Source organism: Solea senegalensis, unplaced genomic scaffold (genome assembly GCF_019176455.1).
Source record: "Solea senegalensis isolate Sse05_10M unplaced genomic scaffold, IFAPA_SoseM_1 scf7180000013694, whole genome shotgun sequence".
NCBI lineage: Eukaryota > Metazoa > Chordata > Actinopteri > Pleuronectiformes > Soleidae > Solea > Solea senegalensis.
This window is the reverse complement of record NW_025320870.1, coordinates 20062-37403: the sequence shown is the minus strand read 5'-3', so window position 1 is coordinate 37403 and position 17342 is coordinate 20062. Positions and strand designations below refer to the sequence as shown.

General features: G+C 40.9%; 2 protein-coding genes across 2 annotated transcripts; one reads left to right on the top strand and one right to left on the bottom strand.

Moving 5' to 3' along the window:
• Positions 1 to 2898: 2898 nt before the first annotated feature.
• On the bottom strand, positions 2899 to 9528 carry LOC122760503 (transcriptional coactivator YAP1-like). The gene is made up of 8 exons (XM_044015575.1): positions 9287 to 9528; positions 8710 to 8940; positions 7674 to 7873; positions 6998 to 7152; positions 6173 to 6276; positions 5982 to 6088; positions 5559 to 5659; positions 2899 to 5169 (listed from the first exon to the last, which is right to left on the bottom strand). Exons 2-8 carry the CDS (start codon positions 8911 to 8913, stop codon positions 4991 to 4993), a joined length of 1050 nt encoding a protein of 349 aa, XP_043871510.1. The 5' UTR covers positions 8914 to 8940; positions 9287 to 9528; the 3' UTR covers positions 2899 to 4990.
• A 1860-nt stretch (positions 9529 to 11388) lies between these two features.
• Positions 11389 to 15639, top strand: LOC122760502 (angiopoietin-related protein 5-like). The gene is given in 9 exon segments (XM_044015574.1): positions 11389 to 11805; positions 12908 to 13088; positions 13199 to 13302; positions 13394 to 13490; positions 13582 to 13647; positions 13650 to 13678; positions 14729 to 14849; positions 14938 to 15123; positions 15200 to 15639. Coding segments are annotated over 9 exon segments (1173 nt in total). The 5' UTR covers positions 11389 to 11736; the 3' UTR covers positions 15520 to 15639.
• The last annotated feature ends 1703 nt before the right edge of the window (positions 15640 to 17342 follow it).

Below are 17342 nucleotides of genomic sequence, written 5' to 3'. Positions count from 1 at the left end.
GTCATCGTATAGCATGTTGTCCAAAATTGGTCAAAAAAGTCATAGTATAGCATGTCGTCCAAAATTGGTCAAAAAAGTCATAGTATAGTATGTTGTCCAAAACCAGTCAAAAATAATCAGTTACAGTCGTGGTGTAGTAGTCCCTGGAGAAGTTGGTATACTCTCAGTTTTGAAAAAAAGCAAACAAAACAGTCCTGTTTTAGAAACAGTGACAGGTAAGACTACTCTATTTAATTTACCCAAAATTCTGTCATTTCTACTTGCTCACTATTATAAAATGATCATGACTTGATTAGGAGCAGTTTGTAGTCACTACTGGTCACACAAGCAGCCCGGATGAATGTAAAATGTATTTATCATGAGGCAAACATGGTGTTTCAGTTATTTTTTGCACATTTATTTAAATAAAATAAATCTTCAAATCTGAAGTTGACAATGCATCCTTATTCATATTTCATCTTAAATAAAACACACAAATCATTCTCTTCCAAACATCAAAAGCAATCAGATAAACTTAAAAGTGCACTGTCATAAAAGTACAAGTTCTTCAACTTTGAACATAAATACTGAAGATTTCCACCTTGGAGACTGATATTTCCTCTTCATAGATTGTACGCTGAACGCATCAGGAGTTGCTCTCGCTCAGTGACGTCAGCGACGGGCGGGGCTTGTGGTGGAGGAACACAGGTCTGAAGCTCAGCTGCCTGTAACGTTCTCATTCTTTTCGCGTTTTCCAAAGCTCAGGGCGGTTGTTATGTGTCTGCTGAAAACTCACACACACCGCCGCTTGTTGTGTTATTTCTTCATCTGTTGTTTGGTCTGCTGCCGTTATCGTAGTCAAGTGACACTGGCACCTGAGGTTTTGGTTTTGGTACATGACTAGTACATGACCCGCCCTACTCTGCCTCTGATTGGCTCATCAGTCCTCATGCCTAAAGTTAACCAATCTAATCAGTGAAAGCAGCGAGTACCAGCCAATTAGAGACAGAGGAGGGTGGCTCACAGATATTACTGAATGGTGCGCATCGGGGGGGGATTTAGAAGTGGGTATAGGCAATTCTGACTGTAAAATAAGTAGCTATACCCTGGACTACACCACTGCTGAAGACACGCTCTGGTACTGTAGACATTGTTGTGAAATGTTCCTGTCATAGATCACTGATCATGATGGAGATTATAGCTGACGAAATCTTAATGTTTGACAGCATTTCAGTGCGTTTATATTTACACGCGGAAATATAGTCATGAAATAGTGTTGAGCAAAATGTTTTAATGTAAAATAGAGTCAAAAAAAGTGAGTCAGTTCGAACATGGACACTTTTATAATGATACTGTAGATCCATAATTAAACTATGTTTTATCGGTTTGATCCATATTCTCATCTTCAGTTTGTGTCTCGTCAGGTTACAGCTGAATAAATATCAAAGCAATGTGTAGGACTGCAGCATTTTATCATCTTTAATGAAATTAAAGTCTGTTAAATGATGAATGAGTAGATTACGCTGTATAAAATGTAATAGTGTTCATTTATTGACTCGTCTCTTCATTCCTGTTTTTGAAGATACATGTCATGGTCATTGGCATGTGTTAAAAGTTCTGCTCAACTGGATTATAATGGAGGCTGTGCTCTTTGTTTACCTGTTGCCATGGCGAGTCATAGTATCAGAGCTCCATTGATGATAGCTTTTTTCATTCTCAACGCACACACTTCACTCAGAGTGAACATACTCAGAGTTGATTGAACTAATGCTGATCAGCTGTTCAGAGAGGCCCCTCGGAGATGTGTTGAGTGATTGTTATGGCGAGTACAAGCAGAAAGCAGTGTTCAAAGGTTTGGGATCATTTTTGATCTTACACCACCAAATAAGCTATAATGCAGTTCATGGCCTACATTCTATGTTTACATTATTGAATTTGATTTTTTCATTTTTAAATTGGTCTCAAATGTACAATTTCTTGTAGCCTTCCAAAGTGGAAAAAATATTATTCTAAATAAATAAAAACCTATGAATACAAATAACCTGTCTACTTCTGTGAATAAACATTACTCCTCAACCATACAAGTCCTCCAATGACAAACTGGACACTGGAGTAAAACACTTAACACAAAAATGATCTTTCTGAGTACAAATACCATGGTCATTTGTAAAGTAGGAAGGATCTCTTACCCTGTTATGGACATTTAGTTTTCATTTAATTAAACCCTTAACCAACATTTAACCCTTCATATCATTTGGATTCATTCTTTGGCTTAATCTGGGATGTTTTACAGTATGGTCGAGTATGAATGAACAAAACACTTGAATGACCACGCAGTCTTTTCTAAACTTTCATTGCTGACATGGGATTGAAACAGTGTCAGTGTCAGAGCCTCAGTCGTGCTCTTGGGAGGTTGTTATGGCTTCAGTTGTCCACCAGATGTCACTGAAGCGCTTTGAATCTTTTTCGACACAATTGTTAGGAAAGCCTCAGTGCTTCATACGACTTCACTTGACCACCGCTAATCGATATTTTATTTGCTTCTTAAAGTGTTGTTTGAAAATATTAACACAAATCTAATTCCATATTTTAGAAGGAGACATTCGTGTTCCCTCCACAGCGGAGGATATCCCAGAAGCCTTTGCGCGCCAGCGGCAGAGGCTTTATTTGATTTCTTCAAAACTTTATTAACACGACAACAGTGGAGCAAAAATCGTGACTTAATTATTGATCATTTCAAAGCTTTTTATCCAAGTAATTTCAGCGGATTGTTGACATAAACATCAACATGGTTTTCTGTGAATAATATGATTTAATTTAAGTTTTTGTAAATGGGGTTGAGTTTGAACTGAACGTGTAAATAAACATAAAATGGTATTATAATTGGTATAAATTAAATTATACACATTATAAACAGAGTGTATATAAAAATTTATTAAACAGAAAACTTTAAAATGATTACAATTAGTGTTCATATAAAGCACATGCATAAAAAGGTACAAAACAATTCTGATAGCAAAACTCTCTGTAAATAGAACAATAAACAACATTATATGGAACATACATCGTGAGTGTCATGCACGCTAAGATAAATAATTGGCTAGGTAGTGTGTGGCATCACATGTAAGAGCCTGCGCTAATAATAATAATAATAATAATAATACTTTTCATAATAAGCCCACTCGGCTCATGATTTGGAGATGCGGTGAATTACATACACACACATATATATGTATATATATATATATATATGTGTGTGTATGTACATATACACATATGTTCAAATAAAACGTAAACACACTGCAAGAACATAAAGTCAGCAGCTAACACAGATGAAATACTTATTATAACGTGTACAGTTTATAAGCTCATGTATTCTCATTACAGCCTCTGCAGTTAGTGTGTGTGTGTGTGTGTGTGTGTGCTTTTCTCGTTTTAAAGCTCACAATTATCATCTTTGTTATTTTTTGACCAGAGTGTGGCTCTGTGTTCACTTACATTCATAGATTATATAAGTGATTAAATTACTTATTGGAGTTGAAAAAACACTTGATTTACTGGGACAAACATTTCATCACGAGAGAGAAAAAGTGCATTTTTTTGTCAGTGTTGCATTGTTATTGTTTTGCTAATGCAATAAAGACTCTTCAAAACTTTCTGCACTTAAACTGCAACACCACAAACTGTTAATGAAAGGTTATATTGACAGTTATTGATCACATGACATTGGTTATTTAGAAAACTGTGGAAAACAATGGATGATTTAAGTGTGATTTAAAGCCATCTTTGTCTCTTTGATTGTCAGCTAGAACTTTTAAATATAACAAAGGAAAAACATGACAGGGGAATTAAAACAGCCTAAATGTGATGGGGTCAAATTTCACGTTCATACTTGAACCTTGCTGAAAGCAAACTGTTACAACTACACAATATAATATAAAGACATAAAGTTACAGTTACAGCAATGTCCTGTAACTGTAACTTTATGTCCTGCTGTAACTGTAACTTTATGTCCTGCTGTAACTGTAACTATGTGTCCTGCTGTAACTATAAATGTATGTCCTGTAACTGTAACTTTATGTCCTGTAACTGTAACTGTATGTCCTGTAACTGTAACTATGTGTCCTGCTGTAACTGTAACTTTATGTCCTGTAACTGTAACTTTATGTCCTGCTGTAACTGTAACTTTATGTCCTGTAACTGTAACTATGTGTCCTGCTGTAACTGTAACTTTATGTCCTGTAACTGTAACGTCTGTTTGAAACAACATCCATGATCTAAACTGAGTCAGGGTTACAGCTGACCACATGATGATAATTTACTGCACATTAAAATGATAAATGTTAATATTAGTGTGTTTCTGACACAATTAAGTCTTTAACTTTATTTTGAAAAACCTCAGCAGATGTTGCAGCTCCACAGACTTCAATAAATTCATTTAACACTTATCTTTCAGTTTTCTTGATATTTTACTACCACACGCTGTCGTCTGTCTTCTGTCCTCTATTGTCTTCTGAGTCACAAATGTTTTGTGGTTTTGTCTCTTCTTGCTCTGACCTTTGACCTTGAACACAACAGAGATAAATGTGGATATGATGGTTCTATATATATTTATATATGTGTATATATATCTGCAACACTTCAATAAATATCTTTTGTGCCTCTCGTGTTATTTGAGCATCTGTAAATGTTTCATGCAGATTCTTTCTAAACGTTTGCTCTCTGTGTGTGTGTGTGTGTGTGTGTGTGTGTGTGTGTGTGGTGTACTCATACAAACGTTACCAGACACGTGTGAAATATCATCTGAGGCAGAAGCCTCTGTAAACCAGGCCTCAAAACCAGGAGAGCCCGGTCTCTACCACAGTCTGGGTTCCAGTGCGGTCTTTATAATCCACAGAGGGAGCAGGGTTAGGAATCCATCACTCGACAGTCTTGTTTGTTCGGTTCCACTTCTCAAGTTCTCAGTCATATCGCCACTATCTGACAGCAAAGGCGGGGAAAGTGGGCGTGTCTATAGCCAGGTGAGCAGGCTGTCCCTGTCCATGTGCGATCCAGAGAGAACGGTCTCCATGTCCATCAGAAGATCTGAGCTCAGACCCTCAGGGATAGAGGGCATGAGCTCCTCGCCCTCAGACATCGGCAGCACGGGCATTGACTCCTGTAAGGTCATCGCGGGGTCGCCAGAGTCGCCTGCAGAGGAGAAAACGATGAGAATAAAACCATCTACAGTGAGAGGAGAACGTGTTCAGCTCCTCCATCACAGAGAAAAGACTACATCTGGTGTAGGAGCAGTTTGCAGACAATGACGACATGTCAGTCAAACAGCTTTGACTAAATCATCCTCCCACAGATCCGTCCACTCAGTCCAAACTAAACACCAGAGTCTCAGAAGTCATACTGCATCAGTGATATACACTGATTATAACAAAAAGCCAAAGCAAGACTCATCAGTGTTAATATAGAGAATAAAGTGGTAAGTAGAATAAAGGTACAGTCAGTCCAGATTTGTCCTCAGTGAGGATTAGAACCAGGTTTAGGGACAAGAGAAGGTTTACATGTTTGTGAGTGTCGGGTCTCACCTGTGTCCATGTGATCCACAGAGCTCAACATGTGGTCTGATGTGCGAGGTAAACTGCTGACGCTCAGGCCGCTGTCAGTGCTCTCGTTACGAGAGTGAGCGCTGCACACACACACACACACACACACACACAGATCAGATTTGATGTTTACATTATGACTGAACATATTTTTATACCACGGGGAAATTCAGAAACAGAATTTATGGCAGTGATTGTGCGACAATATTTCCTCCACTGTTTTTACTCTCCACAGAGAGAAATCTGATCCAGGACCAGGACCTGATACTGAAGTGACACTAATCAGATTTCTGTGTCCACACAGCCACAAAAACACTGGTGGTGTGAATGTAGCTTCATTGTTTTTAGACCTATGTTAAATAAAGAAATCTGTGTATTTGGATGAGGGATCAGATGAATCCTCACCCGTTCAGTGTCGGTTCATGGTTGGAGTTTCTGATCCTGACGTCCAGAGTCTGTGAGTTCCTGTCGTGGTCCATCACGCTCGTCATCTGGTTCCTTCCTCCCATCTCCTGCAGACACACACACACACACGTCAGAGGAAGTCATTTTACACGAGTACACATGTTCAGCTATAATTTAAATTGACCTCTGACCTGTGGTGTGGTTTGTTGAGGGTGAGCTTGTTTACACCGCAGTCGTTCCTTCTCCTGCCTCTGCTGCATCACCAGCCCCAGCATGGCAGGGTTCATGTTCTGCACTGGAACACAAATGAAACGAGTCAAACCTGGATCAACAACATGTCCCGCACCGGTGTCTGTAATCATGTTTAATGTCTCAGTGCATTCACCTGTTAAACTGAGTTCATGTGACGCCTATGAATATGAATAAATATGAAGAAGTCAAAACACATGGGAATTTTCCATGAATACAAATCTGCAGCAGCGTTTGTTTCTTTGTTGAGCTGCAGCTCAAACTTTATTCATTTTTGATTGAAATGATTTTAACTAATAACTAAAGCTTCACTGGATTTGATCCTGTTTACGTTAGAAAAGCTTAAAGTCATGTGTGAATGGGAATAATGAACATACTGTAGATATTTACAGTTATACATGACATTTATATGATGCTGTTTGTTGTTTTATGTAAAGTATTTAAGTTAAATTATTTAAGGATCTGACATGAACATGAATATGTTCAGAGACAGCAGTGATGGAACATCTGAATCATTTCTCTCTTTCCCTGCTCATTTTCTGAGGGTTAATGGTCAGGGTCATAGGTCACATGTTCAGCATCCACACACACACACACACACATACATACATACACACCCACCACTCTGCTTGTACTCTGATGAGGCTCTGCATCTGTTTAATGATCCAAACATGAACGCGAGAAATCGGCTTCCCCTCAGAGAAATCACAACTATGGAGTGAGACTGGGGTGAGACTGGGGTGAGACTGGGGTGAGAGGACTGATACCTGGCTCTGGGCTGATGTTCTGTGGTTGCGTGTTGGGCGCTGGGTTGCTGAGGGAGTGGACGTGGAGCGGAGTGCCAGCGATGGGATGCTGAGCTGCAGCCGACTGAAGCTGCGACAGACGAGGGTCGTGCCACGTGGTCGTTTTATCCAAGTGACTGTGAACACACGACAAGTCTCAACACATCTGCAACCTGACAGAGGACGAGGCGTGAGACACACTGTGTGTCTCTGACCTGCTTTACCTGTACGACCAGCTGTGCATGCACTGGTAACCTGCAGTAACCTTTGACAGGAAGTCACTCTGGTTTAAAGTTCTTCTTATTCTTCCCTCGGCTTTAAATGATGTTAAAAAAGAAAGAGTCTTCTTATAAAGGACAAGAATAATCTTTATATTGAAAGTGATTGATGTCACATATCTGTTAAATGATCCAGAGGTAAAATAAATAACAATTCTGCTCATTTAGTCTTTAAAGACTTTTGTCACCATTTTATGAACTAAAATGACTTTTTTCTGAGAATTTTAAACGATGTCGTGTGAAACGACATGAAACCACAGGAAGAGTTCATGGTGTGGATGAGTTTCCCTGTGGTTAGCATCGCCACACACACACACCACAGTGGGCAAGGGTTTCATCAATGATGACAGGATGAATCATCAACAGTGATAAGCTCTTACTTGAGGAAGTATCGTTGGCCCGTAGACGTCTTGGCCATTTCCCAGCCGTGTGGGAGCGGCACGTCGTCAGGGACGACAGGCGTCGCCGCCACATCTGCTGCCTGAGTGGAGAGAGTGTTCACGGGCAGCGAGGCCGGCGAAGAGTGAGCGCGCACGTGATGAGGAGTCAGGGAGCCACACACGCCTCCGTCTGAACTGGCCTGACAAGACACACACACGCACAACACAACACGAGACACACACAACACGACACAGCAGAGACAGACCAGAGACAGAAGGACAAAGCATCAGAAGACGATGTTACTGTTAGAAGAGTCTAACCTTTGACCTTTCTTTACATCCCGATTATATTACATTGTTTGAGCTATTATTTAAAAAACAAAGTAAATTATTAACTTTTGGGATTGATTCAATATTTTAAAGCCCTTTGTTTAAGTGATTCAACTAAAACAGAGAAGTCCTCACTCCTAATGCTCGTTCCCTGATCTGTTGAGAAATGATAAATAATCATAGATTTAAGATAATTATTATTTCCAGGACACTTTAGAATTAGTAGTGAATTATTGTAAAGTAACAGATACTTTTTTTCTGTAAGTAGACAAGCAGAGAATTGAACCCACAACCTTCCAGTTCAAAGACAACTGACCCTACCACTGATCCACCATGGCTCAATCGTAAATGCTCACTTTTTTAACACTTTTACTTCAAAACTTGAGTACATTTTATATCAGAAAATGACTTTTGATACTGAAGTACAGTAAACGTCTTTACTTACGTAATATTGTAAAAAGTGACTTCAACTTCTACTGAAGTCATTTTCTGGTCACATACTTGTACTTTTACTCTGTAAGTATGACTTTAAAGTACTTTTACTCTAGTACCTCATACACAGTCTGCAGAATTGTTGTAACTGTAACTTCAGCTGTGAGTTGAGGGTGAATGAGGGTGAAAACATGAATAAGAGACAGTGGTGACACTTGTGTAACTGTTACAGTTCTGAATAGTGATCAGTGATCGATCAATAATCGATCAGTACTTGTCTGGAGTGTCCTCGCGGGTCGGGCTGTCTGAAGAACGAGTCCGGAAGCTTCCTCATCCTCATGGGCAGCGAGGCCGGCTGACGGCTCACTTTACTCGGGTTCATCACGGCGTTGAACAGAGCCTCGAGCTCCGTCTGCGAGTCCCCGCGCACGTGCACGATCTGCTGCCCGGCCGGGGGCGCGCTGCGGTGCGCGTCCATGATGTCGCCAAAGTTTTGGAGCAGAATCTGCGTCAAAAGTGCAAACACACACACACACACACACACACGGGAAACAACACACACGGGAAACAACAGACACACACACACGTTACACACTGTTAATATTGTTTTGTTTACAGAGCCTGTCTGAAACCAAGCCTTCCTCCTCCTCCTCCTCCTCCTCCACCCCCACCCTGGTTTAAGTGTCCGCTGTTGTGCGTCTATTTCTGGCGCTAACAGCTCGGAAAACGCTCAGCTATGAGAGGAAAAACACTGTGCGCACAAACAGGTCGAAGCAGCGCAGTTTTAGCGCAAAGATCACACAAGTTCAAATGAATCTGAGCAGCGTGTAACAGAGTAACCTCCCACATACCTTCAAGCAGCCACACCGTCTCCCCCTCTCTCTGAGTCTCTCTCTCTGAGTCTCTCTCTCTCTGTCTCTCTCTCTCTCTCTGAGTCTCTCTCCGTCTGTATTCCTGCAGAAAAAACTGCAGCCGGGGAATAAACACGCGCAGAAAAGCAGAAAAACTCTGATTTCCGACGCAAACGTTGCCCTGAACGCGTCGTCACTGTGCGCGTGAGTTTATAAAAAGTCTTCGGACGAACGAGACTTCGCTTCAGCCCTATCTCCAAACTTTTTTTTTTTCACTCTCGAGTCCAGATTCATGTGATAGTGCTGAGAGGCGGGGCTGCAGGCTTCAAAGCTGCCGCAGCTGCATCGGAGACACATTTCAGGCCAAGGACACACACGCGCACGCGCACACAAACTTGTCTTTATGTGTTTGTGAGGACACATCTTTGACCTAAACCATAACATCACACTTAAGTGCCTTAACTTAATCCTTAACATTTACCCTTAACCTTAACCCAGTGTTCTACAGTAACAAATACTTACTGTACACTGTTAGTGTACAACACCCCCCCTCATGAGGTTGTGCCTCATTAGAACAAGGTTTTGGTCTCTGTGATCACTTCCTGTGGACCGGGTTAACTTTACATCACAGCTGAGATCTGTGTAAGTGTATTACAGTTCAATAAGCATCAATAAGTATGTTTAAATAAGTGTATAATAGGTTTAGAATGCAATCATTTGGTTTTCATAGCCTTAGAAAAAGCCTTTAAAGAAGCCTTAGAAAAAGCCTTTGATAAGAGCTTTGTGGAGGCCGTGCTCATGTGCTCATATTAGTTTCTGTTTCATTCTCATTCACAAATACAGAACCACACTTTAATCAATATAAATCATTGTAAACTGTACATTTGAAATACATACATAAGTACATGTTTTCACGTACTCCTGTCATGTAATGTTCGCCAGAGGACTGTAGATGGCGCTATTTCACCATAACAACACAGTCTTAATGATGTAATGATGCACAGATTTATCTTCATCTCTGCATCAGGGAGTTTTTCACCAACATCACTGGGATTTATATAAAATAACAAAGAGAGAACGAGAGAAAGAAAGAAAGAAAGAAAGAAAGAAAGAAAGAAAGAAAGAGAGTAAGAAAGATTCAGTGAGTGAAATTGTAAAAGTAAAATTATGTCAACATGAATTCAGTATGATGATTAAGTGAAGTTTGACCTAAAATAAATGAGAATCAGATGCTTTTATCCAAAGTGACTTACAAGAGAGGAATAAACTACAGAGAAGAACAGGGGAGGGGCTAAGATGCAGGGGAGGGGCTAAGGTAAGAGCTAGGACAGAAGATGCTCTTGGAAGAGCTTCTTAATTAAAGAAATAAGTGACGTCATCATATTTGACAGACGGAGGAGGATTAAAGTTGCAGTGCGTGTTTTTTGTTGTTATTGTGTTATCATTGTGTCTCTGTTTGGTCTTTGTGGACAGACTTTATTCATCTGTCTGTCCTTCATCCGCCAGTCTGTCCAGCAATATTAAAATGAACTGAAATCCTTTATCATGTGACCGTCCTCTACTCGAAACCTGAGCAGCGGTGAAGGTTAGGCTGCATTTGATGTGGTGGAGAGTTGAACTGGCAACCCTACAGTTACAAGACAAGGTCCCTTTCCACTTGGCCACAGGGTGACCGATTACTATCAGATGAAACTGAGGCAGCGTCTATGTGTGTGTGTGTGTCACATAAAGAAACAACGTTACAGAGTGAAACAGAACATGTGACTGACATGAATCCTCTGTCTCACACACACACACACACACACACACTGGGCTGCTTTACTAGAGCATGTAACCTGGCACAGATGTGGGGGCCCCGGGGCCGTCACACATTCCTCTGTCTCTGACCGTGGCTGTAGACTCACACAGGTTCACAACAACAGCCGCTCTTTTCTTTGGCTCACACTGCACAACTTTTCCAAGGAATCCAAGAATCCACAGCCGGCATGGCTCCATCCAGCTGGACTGTTGCTGGAATGTTGCTGCTGCTGCTGCTGCTGCTTATTAGAGCATGAGCAGTAGCAGCAGCAACTGCAGCAGGGAAAGTGTTGCTCACATCTGTTTCTCGTGCTGGTGACAGGAAATAACCTGTAAAACAACAAGTAACAATCAGCACACTCAGCTGCTCGTCAAACTTTTACCACCAGCACATTCTCTCACAGAGCATGTCGTCATGGCGATTTACAAGGAAAAAAGGAGCGGAAAAGTGGGAGTGATGATGGAGGTGGAGAGAGACAGAGAGAGAGAGAGAGAGAGAAGTTTGACAGAGGAGACACAGCAGAGACCAGAGGAGAAGAAGGATGGACGACGTGTGAGGGGAAAAGTGCAGACTCTGTGGAAACTGAAGCATAAATGAAGGAGGAGTCCAGAGATTATAATCCTCACTCACCCTCAGACACAAGACTGACAAGATGAGGACAACAACGACGACGACAACAACCGTCCTCCTGCTGCTTCTGCCACAGCTGCTCTGCTCCACAGTATGTACCCCACACACACACACACAATCATAGATGAAGGAGATTAGATTTCAGCATCTTGAGCGTTAATCTGTATTTTCTATTACATCAACAAAAAAAGCCTATGTTTCGTGTCATATAACATTTAAGATAGTGATCACTGATGCATTACTGTAAACACATATAATACATACATTAAAGGTTCTGTAGTAAAAGTACATCACATATATAAAAAGGAGTTGTTTATGTTTAAAATGTGTTGTTAAAGTGTTGATTTGAGGAAATCTGTTAAGAAGTTCTTGTAAAAGAAATGAATGAACTGACAGTGTTTTACTTTTAAATGTAGAGTAAACATTAAACATGTAAGTGCAGTATATGTAGTGATTAACTGTGAATATTATATTTGAATAAGCTGTGCTTCATTATTTTAATGTATGAAAATCACAAATATTTCATTTAGAAATGTAAATAAATTGAGATTCATTTCTTAATTATTCTAAAATAGTTTTATCTCCTGTGTCAAAATCACAGTGAACCAAATATCGTAAAATAAAAGTCTCACATCTTACCTTTCTGTGATTGACACAGAACATGTGATGTTTATGTTTATATTCATATGTATATTCATATTTATATTCATACATTTATATTTATATTCATATTCATATACCTTTATATTTATAGTCATATTCATATACATATTCATACGTTAATGTTTATATTCATATTCATGTTTATATTTATATTCATGTTTACATTTATATCTATATTTATATCTTTATCTATATCTATATTCATATTTATATTTACATTTATATTTATATTCATGTTTGTATTTTTATGCATATTCATATTCATGTTTATATCTATATTTATATTCATATTCGTGTTTATATTTATATTCATATTCATGTTTACATTTATATCTATAATTATATCTATATTCATATTTATATTTACATTCATATTTATATTCATGTTTGTATTTGTATGCATATTCATATTCATGTTTATATCTATATTTATATTCATATTCATGTTTACATTTATATCTATAATTATATCTATATTCATATTTATATTCATGTTTCTATTTACCCGTCGCTCCTCTTCTTGCTCTCAGGACACTGGACGCAGCAACTCTCGTCATCAACAGTCAGAAAACATTCACAAGGATTTCTCTGAAGCTCCTGTCAAAGGTCACACACCTGCTGCAGGGGTCAAAGGTCAGGGTTGGGACACTTGCTCTATACCATGTGACATCACTGTCAAGCTGCTGCGAGACGAGAAACATTCAGTCTGTGGTAATTTATCTTCATCATCCTGTCACCATCATCATCATCATCATCTGTTCATGCATTAATCCATTCATTGTGTGTGTGTGTGTGTGTGTGTGTGTGTGTGTGTGTGTCAGGTCAGCTGCAGCAGTCTCTGCTGACGTTTGGACGCAGCACCAGGAAGTTGATGAGGGATGTGATGGAGGAGCAGCAGAGAGCCTTGGATGTCCTCAGCACCCAGGTCAGATGTCCGTCTGTCTTCATCTGTCACTCACACAGAGGTTCTGGGCTCCTGATTGGCTGTTTGGCTCACAGTTGTGTCACATGTCCAGGTCACAGAGCTGATGAGCAAAGTGCAGATGCTGAGCTCTGAGGTTCAGAGGAGCAACACAGAGATGTTCTCTGTGAAACCTGTGCAGTCCCATAACACACACACACACACACACACACACACACACACACACACACTCTTTACATGTTTTATAAAGGTTCTGATGAAGTCATATTTGTTTGTCATGGGGAGACTGTAGCGACATAAAAGACACTCTGATGTCTGTGTCCCAAAAGATCCCCAGTGGTATTTACATCGCCCAGAGAACACGGACTCTTCATTTGAGGTGAGAGATTTGTTTGTTTGTTTGTCAGAGTTTGAGTTTGAGTCAGAGTTTGAGTCAGAGTTTGATTTTGAGTCAGGTTTGAGTTTGAGTCAGAGTTTGATTTTGAGTCAGAGTTTGAGTTTGAGTCAGAGTTTGAGACAGAGTTTGAGTCAGTGTTTGAGTTTGAGTTTGAGTCAGAGTTTGAGTCAGTTTGTGTTTGAGTTTGGAGTCAGAGTTTGTGTTTGAGTTTGGGTCAGAGTTTGAGTCAGAGTTTGAGTTTGAGTTTTGTGTTTGTGTTTGTGTTTGAGTTTGAGTTTGAGTCAGAGTTTGTATTTGAGTTTGAATTTGGGTCAGAGTTTGGGTCAGAGTTTGAGTCAGAGTTTGAGTTTGAGTCAGGTTTGAGTTTATGTTTGAGTTTGATTTAATTTTAAGTCAGAGTTTGAGTTTGGGTCAGAGTTTGAGTCAGAGTTTGTGTTTGAGTTTGAGTCAGAGTTTGTGTTTGTGTTTGAGTTTGGGTCAGAGTTTGAGTCAGAGTTTGAGTTTGAGTCAGAGTCTGAGTTTATGTTTGAGTTTGAGTTTGATTTTAATTTTAAGTCAGAGTTTGAGTTTGGGTCAGAGTTTGAGTCAGGTTTGTGTTTGAGTTTGAGTCAGAGTTTGTGTTTGGTCAGTTTGAGTTTGAGTCAGAGTTTGTGTTTGAGTTTGAATTTGGGTCAGAGTTTGGGTCAGAGTTTGTGTTTGGAGTTTGAGTTTGATTTGATTTTAATTTTTTTTTTGAGTTTGGTCAGAGTTTGAGTCAGTTTGAGTTTGAGTCTGGGTCAGAGTTTGAGTCAGAGTTTAAGTTTGAGTCAGAGTTTAAGTTTGAGTCAGAGTTTGAGTCAGAGTTTTTGAGTTTGTTTGTCAGAGTTTGAGTTTGGGTCAGGTTTGAGTCAGGTTTGTGTTTGGGTTTTGAGTCAGAGTTTGTGTTTGAGTTTGAGTTTGAGTCAGAGTTTGTGTTTGAGTTTGAGTTTGGGTCAGAGTCAGAGTCAGAGTTTGGGTTTGAGTCAGAGTTAAACACAGAAGTGTCTCCTGCAGGTCTTCTGTGAGATGGACTACATGGGAGGAGGATGGACGGTGGTGCAGAGGAGAACTGATGGACTCACTGACTTCAAACGACCATGGACTGATTATGTGGATGGATTTGGAAATCTAGCAGGTTTGACTTGCATGTTTTACTCATGAAGCAGACAGAAGATGTTGGGTCTGATGTGTGTGTGTGTGTGTGTGTGTGTGTGTGTGTGCAGGAGAACACTGGTTGGGTCTAAAGAAGATGTTTTACATTGTAAACCAGAAAGACACGCGCTTCCAGCTGCACGTAGCTCTGACCTCGAACACTGACGTCACCTCTTATGCATCATACGATGATTTCCACCTGGACAATGAAACTCAGTTCTTCTGTGTGCACCTGGGTCGATATGCAGGAAGTGCAGGTACTGAATCACCTGACTCTGTTTTACTCACAGTGCCTGCTCCGTGATTCCTGTGTGAACGTCCGTCTCTGTGCAGGTGACGCGTTCCGCGGCTACGAGCAGGAGCAGAACCAGGACACGGCTCCGTTCAGCGCCTCAGATGTGGACAACGACGGCTGCAACCCTTCCTGCTCGTTTGAGAGCCGCACGGTGGAGAGCTGCAGCGCCCAGCACAACCACACGGGCTGGTGGTTCAACCAGTGTGGTCTGGCAAACCTCAACGGCTCTCCAGAGGATGCAGACCAGAGCCCAGGGCAGAGGACACACATACTGTGGGACACGTGGAGACAGAACGGTGTCCCTCACACCATCAAGTCTGTCACCATGAAGATCAGGAGGATTACAACCAATAACTGAGGACAGAGAGGACAGAGCGAGGACAGAAAGAGGAAAGAGAGAGGACATAGAGAGGACAGAGTCAGTACTGAATAGAAGAACCTGAACCATAAAGTTTTAATAAAACTAAACAGAAATGTTGCTTTTGTGTAACTTTCATTGTTTCTGAGTCTCAAACCTCTAATGTCACAGACCATAATATCTCCTCTAACAACATTCCAAATCTTCCTGCAAACCATGAAGTTAAAATATTCAAATGTCCTTGTTCCAGTCTGGACTGAAAGCATCAAAGTGAAAAAGCAGAATATTGGCAGCTTTCATTTGTAGTTGTGACTGAGAGGAATTTTTCCATCTGGGAAACTTCAGTGCAGCTCTCACTTCCAGTCTGACACTCATGATTATTATTACAGTCATATTATTATTTTAACCACTGACCATGTTACTGCACACAATAAGCAGACAGAGAATTAAACTAAATTATTATAATCACACACAAATGTCTCTCATGTGAGGAAACAATCTGAAGTGTGTAAACATGTAAATATGACGTGAAGCAGCAGCTCATTCCAGCCTTCACCAGCAGATGGTGCTGTGAACAAACAGTCAGGCTGTATTCTTTTGATTATCTGAACAAGAAGCTCCTTAAAAACCAATAAACGCTGATTTCTGTATAAACATAAGAAAGTTAACACAGCACACATCACACTCTGAAGGCTCTGAAGCTCTGAGTCTCTGAAGCTCTGAAGCTCTGAAGTTCTGAGTCTCTGAAGCTCTGAGGCTCTGAAGTTCTGAAGTTCTGAGTCTCTGAAGTTCTGAGGCTCTGAAGCTCTGAGTCTCTGAAGCTCTGAAGTTCTGAGTCTCTGAAGCTCTGAGGCTCTGAAGTTCTGAAGTTCTGAGTCTCTGACGCTCTGACGCTCTGACGCTCTGAAGCTCTGAGTCATTACATTACATTACATGTCATTTAGCAGACGCTTTTATCCAAAGCGACTTACAAAAGTGCATTTAAACATTTGGGTACATATAAGAGCTAGAAGTAAGTAAGAGCTTCAAGTAGATCAAACTATGAAGTGCTAGTTATAAGTGCGATGTACAAGTTGTTTTTTTTTGTTTGTTTGTCGTCTTAGTCGAGGTAGAGTCGGAAGAAATGTGTTTTTAGTCGGCGTCGGAAGATGTGGAGGCTTTCAGCTGTCCGGATGTCGATGGCGAGATCGTTCCACCATTTGGGAGCGAGGACAGTGAACAGTCTCGAGTTCTGCGAGTGCCTCTGCGATCCTCTCAGTGAGGGGGCAGCGAGCCGGTTTGTCGATGCAGAGCGGAGTGGGCGGGCTGGGGTGTAGGTTTTGATCATGTCCTGGATGTAGGCTGGACCGGATCCGTTTGTAGCATGGAACGCAAGCACTAGAGTCTTGAAGCGGATGCGAGCAGCTACAGGAAGCCAGTGAAGGGAGCGGAGGAGCGGTGTAGTGTGGGAGAACTTTGGTAAGTTGAAGACCAGTCGAGGTGCTGCATTCTGGATGAGTTGCAGAGGTCGTATGGCGCAGGCAGGAAGACCAGCCAGGAGGGAGTTGCAGTAATCCAAGCGTGAGATGACAAGAGCCTGGACCAGGACCTGTGCCGCCTTCTGGGTTAGAAGAGGCCGAATCCTTCTGATGTTGTGCAACATGTATCTGCAAGATCTAGCTGTTGCAGCAATGTTGGCAGTGAGGGAGAGATGGTCGTCAAGTGTCACACTCAGGTTCCTTGCGGTATGAGAAGGAGTCTCTGAGTCTCTGAAGTTCTGAGGCTCTGAGGCTCTGAAGCTGTGAGGACACTGTGAGGACACTTTAGGAGGCTCTCACAAGTCT